The 12,540-nt window shown below is 42.2% G+C and overlaps 1 protein-coding gene across 1 annotated transcript; it reads left to right on the top strand.

Moving 5' to 3' along the window:
• Positions 1-9,789: 9,789 nt before the first annotated feature.
• Positions 9,790-10,752, top strand: LOC102424105 (olfactory receptor 51I2-like). Its single transcript, XM_006094593.1, has one exon. The coding sequence runs from the start codon at positions 9,790-9,792 to the stop codon at positions 10,750-10,752; it is 963 nt and encodes a 320-aa protein (XP_006094655.1).
• Positions 10,753-12,540: the final 1,788 nt, after the last annotated feature.

Here is a 12,540-nt window from a genome sequence, read left to right as displayed (position 1 = left end):
CCTATTGCTTTTATATTTATAGAATCCTATAATCTCCGATTTGAAGATACAAGAGGTTTTCTAGTCTGCTTTCCCACCAGTGCAGGAATCCTGATAGGTACCATTTGTATGACTGTAATGATGCTAATGCATCTTTTCTCAGGATCTGATGAAAAGCTGAAATCTGACTGCAATCCTTGGGCCTACGTTTTCCCTCAGTAGCTTCACTGAACAAAGCTTGGGTGGGGGACTTGGGTGGAGAAACCATGGAGGAGATTTCAACCTGTGAGCTCTTGCTTAAGAGGAGGGATCCTGGGAGCATTCAACTGGGATTTCCTGCTCAGAGCAGTAAAGTCATGCAGCCAATCAATGCAACTAGATCAGGACTGAGGGAAAGAGAGAGAATGGAAGAAAGAGGTAACTTCCCTAAAGAAACAAAGAGATGCCCATGCTCTGTGAAAGTGGAGATTCAGGTATTTGGCCTCACTCCAAATAATGAGGTCCCCACAACCTCCATCTGTTTCTGTCTTCCTGTGCATTACTATATCTCAGTTAAACCCCCCTGCCTACTTCCATATGCCTAAGAGCATGGTCAAACAGACAATTTAATAAAGTGTGTATCTCTTGCTCCCAAATTCCTCACTGTGTCCCACCACAGTCCAACATATTCATATTCTATTTTTGTCTTTCCTACCCTTCCCACTGCCCTATGGTTTTTATTTTTAACAAGTCATCTAAAGACTTGTATGCCGCTGAAACCGGTTTTGCTCAGTGGGTAGAGCGTCGGCCTATGGACTGAAAGGTCCCAGGTTCGATTCCGGTCAAGGGCATGTACCTTGGTTGTGGGCACATTCACAGTAGGAGATGTGCAGCTGGTCGATGTTTCTCTCTCATCGATGTTTCTAACTCTCTATCTCTCTCCCTTCCTCTCTGTAAAAAATCAATAATATATATATTTTTAAAATAAAAAAATGCTTTAAAAAAAAAGACTTGTATGCCAATATTCATAGCAGCACTATTTACAATAGTCAAAAGGTGGAAATAACCCAAGTGTTCATCAACAGCTGAACAGATAAACAAAATGTGGTATACACGTATAATGGAATATTGTTCAACCATAAAAAAGGAACAAAATTCTGATACATGCTCCAAAATGGATGAACTCTGAGAACATTATGCTAAGTGAAATAAGCTAGACACAAAAGAACAAATATTGTATGACTCCACTTATGTAAGGTATAGAAAATCGGCAAATCCATAGAGACAGAAAGCTGAATAGAGGTTACCAGGGGCTGAAGGGAGGGGAGGATGAAGAGTTACTATGTAATGGGTACAGAATTTCAGTTTGGGTGATGAAAAAGTTGTAGAAATGGATAGTGGTGATGGTTGCACAACAATGTGAATATACTTAACCCCGCTGAGTATTATACTTAAAAAATTTTAAATAAATTTAAAAGTTAAATGATAAATTTTATGTTATATGTTTTACTACAATACTTACCAAAGAAAGAATATAAACTATTTCCTTATCAATGTTATGTCAAGAACATGTTGAAATGATTGTACTAGTATTTTGGATATATTGGACTAACAAAAATATATTATTTAAAGTTTTTTTTCTTTATTGATTAAGGTATTACATATCGCCCATTGCCCCCACCCCCCACCCCCCTCTCATGCCCTCACTCCCCTGGTGTCTGTGTCCATTGGTTATGCTTATATTCATGCATACAAGTCCTTTGGTTGATCTCTCCCCCTTACCCCTACCCTCCCCTACCTTCCCTCTAAGGTTTGACGGTCTGATCCATGCTTCTCTGTCTCTGGATCTGTTTTTGTTCATCAGTTTATGTTGTTCTCTATATTCTACAAATGAGTGAGATCATGTGATATTTATCTTTCTCTGATTGGCTTATTTCGCTTAGCATAATGCTCTCTGGTTCCATCCATGCTGTTGCAAATGGTAAGAATTCCTTCTTTTTTGCCCTAACCGGTTTGGCTCAAGGGATAGAGTGTCGGCCTGCGGACTCAAGAGTCCCAGGTTCGATTCCGTTCAAGGGCATGTACCTGGGTTGCCGGCACATCCCCCGTAAAGGGGCGTGCAAGAGGCAGCTGAATGGATGTTTTCTAACTCTGTATCCCTCTCCCTCTCCCTTCCTCTGTAAAATCAATAAAATATGTATTTTAAAAAAAAAAATAAATTCCGTTCTTTTTTACTGCAGGTAGTATAGTGGCCTAGAGAGGATGATATTTAATCCCTTACATTACTGGGAGACATAGCCCTGGGATGGGATTTGGGAGCTCTGAGCTATTATTTCTGTTCTGCCACTAGGTGAGTGACCTTGTCTAGTGGATGTAATCTCTGAACATTAAGAAGCCAAACAGTTCCAAAGGGCCTGTAAGGCTAAAACCCTTCAGGGAACCCTTCCCTGAGGCCACACCAGCTGTTTTCCCAAACATGGTACCTACCAACTCAATCTCCTACTCGCTGAATCTACCACTTAAGGCTCTTTCCAGAAACCAATCCTGCTCTCAAAGATTGGGGATTGCCCACCCCAGGAGTAGTCACAGGCTCTATTAAAAGGAAGCCCAGTCCAACAGAAAGAGCAGACAGTTCTGTGACTTTGAAGTCAATGCATCCTCTGTGCGGCTTGTTATCCTCATCTGTTTATTAGGGATGATAACAGTACTTACCCATCAGTGTTTTATGAGAATTGTATACAATCATCCATGTAAAATACTTGTGATAGTATTTAGTACAAAGTATGTAGTCAATAAGTATTCATTATTATTACTTCCATGGAGGAGGCAAGTAATAATCCCTGCCTGACAAGATATTGGAAGAACAGAAATGTGTGTTCTGATATGACAAGCAAGGCACACAGAGTTTGTTTTTAAATCACTCATTGAGTCACATTAACCTGGAAGTGTGGAACTTAAAAACTGGCCTTTCCCCTTCCCCGCCCCCCGCCCCCCGCCCCCTGGGTCTTACACACACCAGTACCAGGTCTGAGGTTGGGGGATGGGGAAAGGAAGGGAGTAGTATAGTGGATGAAAGAGGTGGGATTTAAATAGGATTGAAATGACTGATCTTATGCACTAGAAGATGAAGACCAACAGAAAGATCATAGTTTTCAAAGCTGTTCCAGAAAAACGTCACTGTATTGCAGAAGATGACAAACTAAAGTGGGGTATGGCCATTGTTTATTCCTTGTTCACATGAACCAGGGTTCTGAGAGAGTGTTTGTCTTCTGGTTCCCATTGGTCAGGAAGAGCTTCCAGGAGGATACCCTCTAGGTGCTTGAGAGCTGAGTTAACTAATAGAGGTGGTCCCAGGCAGGCAGCCACTGTGCTGCTATGAAAGAACTCTGGGTCTCAGGCAATTGCTCATCAGAGTGAGTATATCTTTCCCAGTGAAAAAGTGTCTCCAGGGACTGAAGACCAAAAACACTGTCCCGTTCCCAGCCATGTTTATGTTGGCCTGGTCAGTGAACGGCACTAGGTTAGGTAGCCAAGTCCCCTTGAGAGTCAGAGTCTGAGTGAGGTTGCCCCATAAGTAGAACAGTACATCCCCCAGTAATTTCATTGAGGCTTCCATCTCAGTAGTACATCATTTATCCCAAACTGGATTAACAAAAATAAGGACAGAACATATTTTTTTTGTTTCTAGTAAGAGAGCTCTCCCCAGCCTTTTTTATAATTGAAGGCAAGATTTACTCTCAGTATATGTTTATGAACAGAGATTACCAGCATCACATTTTTTAGTTTCTTTCCCACAATGATCACCACCAATTCTTTAGCTGGTGCCAAAAGTCATGCCTAGTAGTCATTTCCTTGATGTCATCTAATGTTAAATATTCAAAAATCATTTCAGTGTTCCAGGCCCTGTAAAAGGTGAAGAGAATCCAAAAATAAAGAATAGACAGTATTGTAGTGAGTGTTGTGGACGAAAGGGACCACATGCTAACCTGACAAGCTCAGGGAAGGCCTGCATGGCAGTCTTGCAAACTCAGAGATCTAAAGTAACTGATAGATCCTCCCTTCCCCCAACTGGTGGGCGGAGTATGACGTAACCTGCAGCCCGGAAATACCTGAGCGACTAACCATGTACCTTATATGGATTATACATTGGACCACCAATCCACACCTGCTAAATACCCTAAACCCTTGTTCCTATATGGACCATAAATTAAGCCACCAATCAGCGTGCGCCGAGTACAATAAACTCCCCATTCCTTCCCATTCTGCCCCTCAAAAGGCGTGCCCACCTCTGCGCGTGCTGCTGTTCTCCCCCTGCGAGACAGCCGGCGGGGTCCTTCTCCTCTAATAAAGCCTGTAGTCATGGTTTTCGGCGTCTGTCTGATCTTTCAGTAACCACAAGGGATGGTCTGAAATTAAACTTTAACTAAAAGCAGTTATGGTGGGCAGTTACGTCCTAGGCCAGTATTTTCACTGACAAGGTTAACCTTTACCTTAGCTGAGCCTATCTGTCTTTTTGCATCTATGATAACATACCCTTGAAATGTCTGGGTAACTTGTAACTTCTGGACCCGAAATGTGTTGGGCTCCAGGACAGATACCACAAATTCCTTCATTATCATGTTAATTGTTCCTGCACCCACCTAAGTATGTGTCCATCATTTTACTTTTTATCCAATCCCAGGGGTTTCCCCACTTTGCTTTCTCCCGCCTCTCTAGTCTATCACCAATGGATTTCATGTAATTCACCCAAGTCCCTTTCCTTTGATTGCAATGTATAAATACAAGTGTAACCCGTCATTCTCCAGAGCATTACTTCAATTCCTTGAGGTTCTGCTTCCCAGCATATGTCAACAGTTTGGCTCAAATAAACTCACAAAAATTCTTTACAGGTTTCAATAGTTTTTTTGCGTTAACAGTGTCAAATAGAATCCAAAAGATAAGAGATAATAAGTGTTAGCAAGGGTATGGAGAAAAGGAAACCCTGTGTACTGTTGGTGAGAATGTCATTGGAGAAACCACTGTAGAAAATATCAAAGGTCCTCAAAAAAAAAAAATGCCATATGATTCAGCAATCCCAGCTTTGTCTGGGTATATATCCAAAGGAACTGAAATCATTATCTCAAAGAGATATCTATACTCCCATATTAAGTGCTGCATTATTCACAACAGCCCAGATATTGGAAACCACCTAAGTGTCTGTCGATAAACAAATGGATAAAGCAAATGTGATATATGTGTTATACAATAGTCAGCCTTAAAAACAAAAAAAGGAAATCCTGCCATTTACGACCAGATGAATGAATCTGAAAGACATAGTGTTAAGTGAAATAAACCAAACAGAAAAAGACAAATACTGCATGGTATCACTTCCGTGTGGAATACGTCTCTGCCTCAGGTGAGTCCAATAGGCTTCCACTCCTCCTGCAGGAGCGGGATCTCCTTCGCACATGGTCTAAGTGTAACTGGACAATCAATGGGTCAGGGCGGCCTGTCACTACTTGAGCCAATTGAGCAGAGACAGGGTTGAACCGTATATGAGCGCTTATTCCAATAATGCCAGCAGCATGGCAGAGCAGCTGGTCATCCACAAAAATCTGCTCTTTCCCCGCTCCCCCCACCATAAGTCAGCTGCTTATATTGGTTAGAAGGAGGAAGATTACATGGGGAAGGAAGCAAAAGGGATAAGAATGGGTATGCAAAATGGGCAGTTTACAGGCAATGTGGGCTGGGAGTTTGCAAAGACCTGCAGGTATGCAAAGGGCTGGGGGATTCAAAGGGCTGATGACTCTGGTTTCTGCAACAAGGTTGCTAATCTTTCCATCATAACAGGCAGCTCCTGGATGTGGAGGATGGGCTGAATTTCCAGGTGAGCTTCCAGGTCCCAGCCAGGTTGGAATGAGCTTTCTTTAATCAGAACAAAACAATTAGTTATAAGATTAAAAAAAAATTCTAAGGATCTAATGTTTAATGTGATCATGAGAGTTAATAATTCAATATTGTTTAATTGAAATTTGCTGGGAATAAAATTTAAATAGTCTCAGAAAATAAAGATAAATATGTGAAGTGATGAATATGTAATTGACTCAGTGGTGGGAATCTTTTCACAGTGTATGTGTATATAAAATCATCACATTGTACACTTTAAGTATATTACAACTTTATTTCTTACTTATACCTCAATACATGCATAAATTAACTCAAAATTGATCACTGACCTAAATGTAAAAAAATTTTTAATGTGAGTATAAATCTAAAACTTTTAGAAAAACATGGGAGAAAATCTTCAGGATCCAAGGCAAAGCTTTCTTAGTATTGACACCAAAAGCATAATTTATTTAAGAAAATTTTCATAAATTGAGCTTCATTACGATTAAAACCTGTTGCTATATCGAGATTCAATTAAGAGGATGAAAAGACCACCTACAGAGTGGGAGAATATATATATACAAAATTTTCCTTAAGAGGGAAAATGTAGACAGGCTAGACCCAGTCCAGCTGGGAAAGTGCAATCAAAGTCGAAGAGAAGTCAAATGGGTCTATAGAAAACAGCTCCGGGTCAATGACCTTAGTCCAAATTGATTTATGAAACATCTGAGGCCACAGCTATTTTGGGGGTGAAGAAAGAACAGAGACAGGCCTTGTATGTGGTGAGAAATAGAACAAGAATTAGAACCCATGTCTGACTGGCTCTGTAGTTCTGATGAGGAAAATAAGACTTTTTTTGGTGGCCTAGCAGTCTGACTCTGTACCTAGTTAATCAGTATCCCTAATGCACTATCTTGTTAGCCTATAATCAAGTCACTGCCCCTTTCTTAATTATCTGGTCTTGCAAGAACTGTTTACCTAAATACTCACATTTTACAGAGGCCATAAACCATGAACCATACACAACCCCCAGAAGAGGTTATCAGCGCTGGTGCCAGGCCAGGCCTTTAGGTGTGGTCTCATGGCCCCCATTACGGGGCTTTTTGCAAAACCCTCAGAAGGTCTGGAAGTCTTATCCATATTTGGGGGACAAAGAAACCAAAGGGTATAAAGAGAAAGCTTTCTCCATATTGGCTTGCTCAGGATTTGAAAACAGGCTCCCCTGAGTCATGGTACTAATACATCTGGAAATAAATGGGTTTATCCTGAATCTCGGAGTACTCCTGTGTATTTTTCGGTTGCCTGGTAAATTCTGTAACAGTTCATGTTCTTTTCACTGTCCATGTCCCCCCCTCTTGCACCTGCCTGATTCATTAGGTCAGTCCTAGGCTAGAAGTGTGGGCACAATCTTTGTCAGCCAAATCTGGAGCTATAAGCCCAGAGTCCTGGTGTCTATACCAGAATGAGAGCTGAGTTTTTAGAAGTGTCTGTGGGCCTTTCAGAAGTCTGCTCCCTCTCGACCTCCTCTAGGAAGCCTTCCCTGACTCCCTCAGCCTGGGTTAGGCCAGCACTTCTAGGCTCCCAACACATCACTCTATATCCCTACCCACTGCAAAGACTGGGAACTCCTGTAGGACTCGTCCTGAAGCCTCACCAGGAATGTTGTCCTGGAAAGATTTCAAATGCAGATGGGCCTTTGAAGCTGATAATCTCTGAATATCATCATTTAAACCTCGTGGGGTATTGTAGAGTCTATGATTCTGTCTCTCTTTCACATTTAGTGTTTACTTCCTCTACACAATTCCCCTGATTCCAAAGACTTCCCAACTTTTTTATTCCCCAGGAACCTGAGTGGAGTGTTTCCTCTGTGGCCCAAACCTCGCCTTCCCTGGAGATTGGGCACTGCTGCTAAAGCGTCTCTGCGCACTGGGATAAAACAAGTCCTCTGCCACAAAGACATCCTGGACTTCTGCAGCATGTGGAGTGGCAGAGCAGCCTGGGAAACAGCCAGGGTGAGTAACTGGGGCCCCAACACACCTGCCTCTTCCCTTCTTAGATGGGTGACTGCCAGCACCTTAGCCTCAGATGGAGATAGCAGTGGGCAGGTCTGGAAATAATGCAGAGAAGAAGAAAAACCAGTCTTGGACAATAAAAGAGACAGTGGTCTCATCCCTTGCTTGAAAAAAAAAAGGGGGGGCCTGAGGAGGCTGCCTAGCTGAGGCTCAGAGAGTTACAGGTCAGAGATGAACTGGAATCCCAGACCACATTTCTGGGGAGAGAAGAGAAGGAGTGGATGAGACAATGTGTCAAGTCCTCTTCCCATCTGGCATTCTCATCAGTTATTTTTATTTTATTTATTTTTGTTGACACTATTACAGATGTCCCTATTTCCACCCCCTTTCCCACCTCCACACATCCCTCACATCCCCCTTCCCTCTGGCCACCACCTCACTGTTGTCTGTGTCTGCATTATGCGTATATGTTCTTTGGCTAATCCCTTCACCTTCCCCCTCCCATCGGACAGATATCAGTCTGTTCCTTGTATACAGGCATCTGTTTCTATTTTGTTCATCATTTTATTTTGTTCATTAGATTCCAGATTATTTTTATACTCTAATATCAAAAAAATTTAATTTGGGCCCTAACTGGTTTGGCTCAGTGGATAGAGCATCGGCCTGCGGACTGAAAGGTTCCAGGTTCGATTCCGGTCAAGGGCATGTACTTTGGTTGCAGGCACATCCCCAATAGGGGGTGTGCAGGAGGCAGCTGATTGATGTTTCTCTCTCATTGATGTTCCTAACTCTCTATCCCTCTCCCTTCCTCTCTGTAAAAAATCAATAAAATATTTTTTTTAAGTTTAATTTGGTTAATCATTTCCTTATTTAGGAAAATTTTGGACAGAAACTTTTTTTCTCTTTCCTGAATAATTCTTTATTTCCAAAAGTATTTTCACATATCTGTAACTTCTTTTATCCCTTTGAGTTTTTACAAAATACATCCGCTCAAATTCTGTTGGCCTTCTCTGCTTGTTGCTCATCTTTGAATGGGGTGAGTTCCACCAGAGCTTCATATTTGCTCAAAATAGTATCTGAGAGAGAAGGAATGGAGGATGCTAAACTGATACTACGGGCAACTTTATTTCCTTTTAAAGTCTTCAACCGGAATATGCATAATCCTCTGCTCTAGAAGCAACCCCCACACACCTAAATTAAAAGAAAAGAAAAAAAAAAGTCATTCCTACCTTCAGAGCAAGCCCATGACATTGGCTAAATATGGCATAACTGAACACCCCAGTGTTCAGACTAAAATTCTTTTTGCTCACAGACCTATTTTTGGTGGTTGCTAAAGAAATCTCTGCTAAAAGGTATTTGGTGGCAGTTTCTCGTATGTTGTTTTATTAATCTATGTGTGAAGAGATCAGTGTTTCACACTATGAAATGATACTTTTATAGTCAATAAGTTAAAATATAGTTATTAACTAGCTTGCTTTTAGATGCAGTATTTTGTTATATTAAATATATTGGGGTAACACTGGTTAATAACATCAGATAAATTCCAGATGTACAACTTTATAATGCAGTGTCAGTATATTCCATTATGTGCTAACCATCTCAACTCCTTCCATCATCCTATATTTGACCCATTTTACCTTCTTCATCCTCCCCACACCCCTCTTCCCCTCTGGTAACCGTCATTCTATTGTCTGAATCTATGAATTTGTTTGTTTGTTATTTGTCTATTTGCTGCATTATGATTTATATCCCACATATTGGGGATGGGGGGGGGGAGACAAGGACCATAAGATTGCAGTATATTTTTAAATCTATACCTTTTATATTTGGTATTGTTTGTGAACCCAGTCACTTAATATTAGAATTGGGGTGTTTCCATTAATTTTGTCATATCTCCTTATTTTTCTGCCCAGTTTCAGGTCACATCTTTCAAGAGTTAATCTGTCCTCCAAAGATGCTTCATTCCCAGTCTTATGTCAACATCTCCTTCTTCCAGCCAGCTTCCTTCCTGATGATTGGCATCCCAGGGCTGGAGGCCGCTCATGGCTGGATCTCCATTCCCTTCTCCTGCATGTACACTGTGGCTCTCACTGGAAACTGCCTCATCCTCCTGGCTGTGAGGAGGACTCCCAGCCTGCACCAGCCCATGTACTACTTCCTGTCCATGCTGGCCCTCACTGATGTGGGTCTCACCTTGTCCACAATGCCCACCACCCTGGCTGTGCTCTGGTTTGACCATCGTCTCATCGCCTTCAATGCCTGCCTGGTGCAGATGTTCTTCCTCCACTCCTTCTCTGTGGTGGAGTCCTCGGTGCTCCTGGCCATGTCATTTGACCGCTTTGTGGCCATCTCCAACCCCCTGCGCTATGCAGCTGTCCTCACAAACAATGTCATCATCAGAATTGGACTGGCCATTGTGGCTAGAGCCACTGTGTCCCTCTTCCCAGTACCCTTCTTACTGAAGCGACTGAATTTTTGCCGTGGCAAGATGCTCCTGTCCCATTCATTCTGTTTCCATGCTGATGTCATGAAAAAGGCCTGTGCTGACATTACTGTGAACATCCTTTATGGACTGTATGTCGTTCTGTCCACGGTGGGTGTAGACTCCCTGCTTATTGTGCTATCTTATACCCTGATTCTTCATACAGTGATTGGTCTGGCTTCTCCCAAAGAACGCATTCGGGCCCTCAACACTTGTGTTTCTCATAGCTTAGCTGTTCTGGTTTTCTACATCCCAGTCATAGGTGTATCCATGATCCACCGCTTTGGAAGGCACCTGCCTCAAATTGTACATGCTCTTATTGCCTATGTGTACCTGGTAGTGCCCCCTGTACTTAACCCCATCATCTACAGTGTGAAATCCAAGCCCATCAGGGAGGCCATGCTCAGAGTGCTGAGGGAGAAGTGGCAAAGCTGATGAAACCAAGACTCAACCACAGAGTCTGAGGAAAACATGGCCAAACAGTCATATCTTATGTCCAGAAAGCCCTTGTTTAGAGCCTTGACCCAGATACATAATCAAGAGTATGGCAGGCAATTGGAAACCCTTAGACTGATGGGTGAGAACAGTCTTGATTTTTTTCTGCACTCATTAATTTCAGCTATTTTATTCAGTGTTTACTTGTGTAAGAATCTGTGCTCATTACTAGATATATTAAAATGAACTGTGCACAATCTCTCCCCTTCTTTGGAGGACAGAGGCTTGTAAATACACAACTAAAACCAAGTGTAATGAGGCTGCAATAGGTACACAGTAAGTGCTGGGGGGACCTCAAAGAGGGTTTACTGTCTTGTTGAGACTAAATCAGAAAGCAAACAGGTAAGAAGGAGGCTGAAAGGTGAGGAGCAGTTAGTCAGGCAGAAAAGGTGGGCAAGGGGAAGGCACACCTAGTAAAGGGGGGGACTGAGGTATGGAATTATTTGGTTTGCTTGCATAAAGGTGAGTAGGCATATATGGCTCAAAATTTGTGTGAGTCTTGGAAGAAGAACAGGAGATGAGCTAAGGATGATGGGCAGTGGTGAGACTTCTTGGGTCTTTCAGACCTGATTGAAACATTTGTCCTTTGTTCTTTGTTTAAAAGTTAGGCAAGGAGCCTGAACCGGTTTAGCTCAATGGATAGACCATCAGCCTGTGAATTTAAGGGATACAGGTTCAATTCCTATCAAGAGCACCTACCTCAGTTGCAGGCTCCTCCCCTGCCCCAGCCCTGGTCAGGCCACATTCAAGAGGCAACCAATCAATGTGTTTCTATCTTTCTCTCTCTCATCCACATTCTCTAAAAATCAATGGAAAAATATTTTTGTGTAAGGATTTAAAATATATATAGAAGTCAGGCATGGAAATTCTATTACATTGTAAAATGTTGCACCAGTTTAACTGTGTCTATTGGATTGAAAAGGTAAAAGTGGAAGAGAAAAAGAGTGCAAGGAAAACATTTTGGGAGTTGTTTTGAAAGAGTCTAGAAAAAAAAAGACAATGGAAGCTAAAATTATGAGCGTCACCAGTAATGGAAAAAATGTAGATTTTTTAAATTATATCTCTGTATTTCCTTATAACTCTCCTTGGCAACACACATAGCCTACACATTCCCATTGCTCAGAAAAACATAAGCACAGAGCCTCCTTTGTGACCTGTAGCTCAGACATCCCTGGGGAGCAGCAACTCACTAAGGCATCCAGCCAGTGGTATAAAGGTAACATCTTAGTTGCAGAGTTTTCTTGGGCTCCTTCAGAATGTGGACAGGCGGAGACGGCTGCAACAACAAGCAGGGTGAGTAACTTGAGGCTCAGGCACAGTCCCATCTATATTATTTAGAAGAATGGGGTCCAGGTTAGTGAGTCTGACATCCCCTCTCTGTCAGCTGCTGCCAGGTGCAGGATGGGATGGTGGATGAGCAGATGGCAGAAGCTGGAAGAGAGGTAAGGAGTTCTATTTAGGGCCATAGACCTCCACGGATGGCTGGTCTATGGCCCCAGAAAAGGGAATAGGAAGTGAAGAAGGCTACTCTCCTGAAGCACAGAGATTTCTCAAGTTAGATAATTATCAGAAACCCAGACTCTGTGACCAAGCAAATTACTACCCCTTTGTTTCTCTGATTGGGGCCACAGTATGAGGGTATCGATACCATCCAAGATAAGCATCCAGCATCAGCCAATGACCTGAATGGTGTCTCAACCCTCACTATGAGATTGTCCTTCAATTCTT

This window comes from Myotis lucifugus, unplaced genomic scaffold (genome assembly GCF_000147115.1).
Source record: "Myotis lucifugus unplaced genomic scaffold, Myoluc2.0 scaffold_138, whole genome shotgun sequence".
Lineage (NCBI taxonomy): Eukaryota > Metazoa > Chordata > Mammalia > Chiroptera > Vespertilionidae > Myotis > Myotis lucifugus.
The sequence above is the reverse complement of the archived record's forward strand: the minus strand, read 5'-3'. Positions and strand labels throughout refer to the sequence as shown.

What these genes read in the sequence shown, in the direction of transcription:
- LOC102424105 (XM_006094593.1), top strand. Translation starts at nt 9,790, where the DNA reads ATGCTTCATTCCCAGTCTTATGTCAACATCTCCTTCTTCCAGCCAGCT.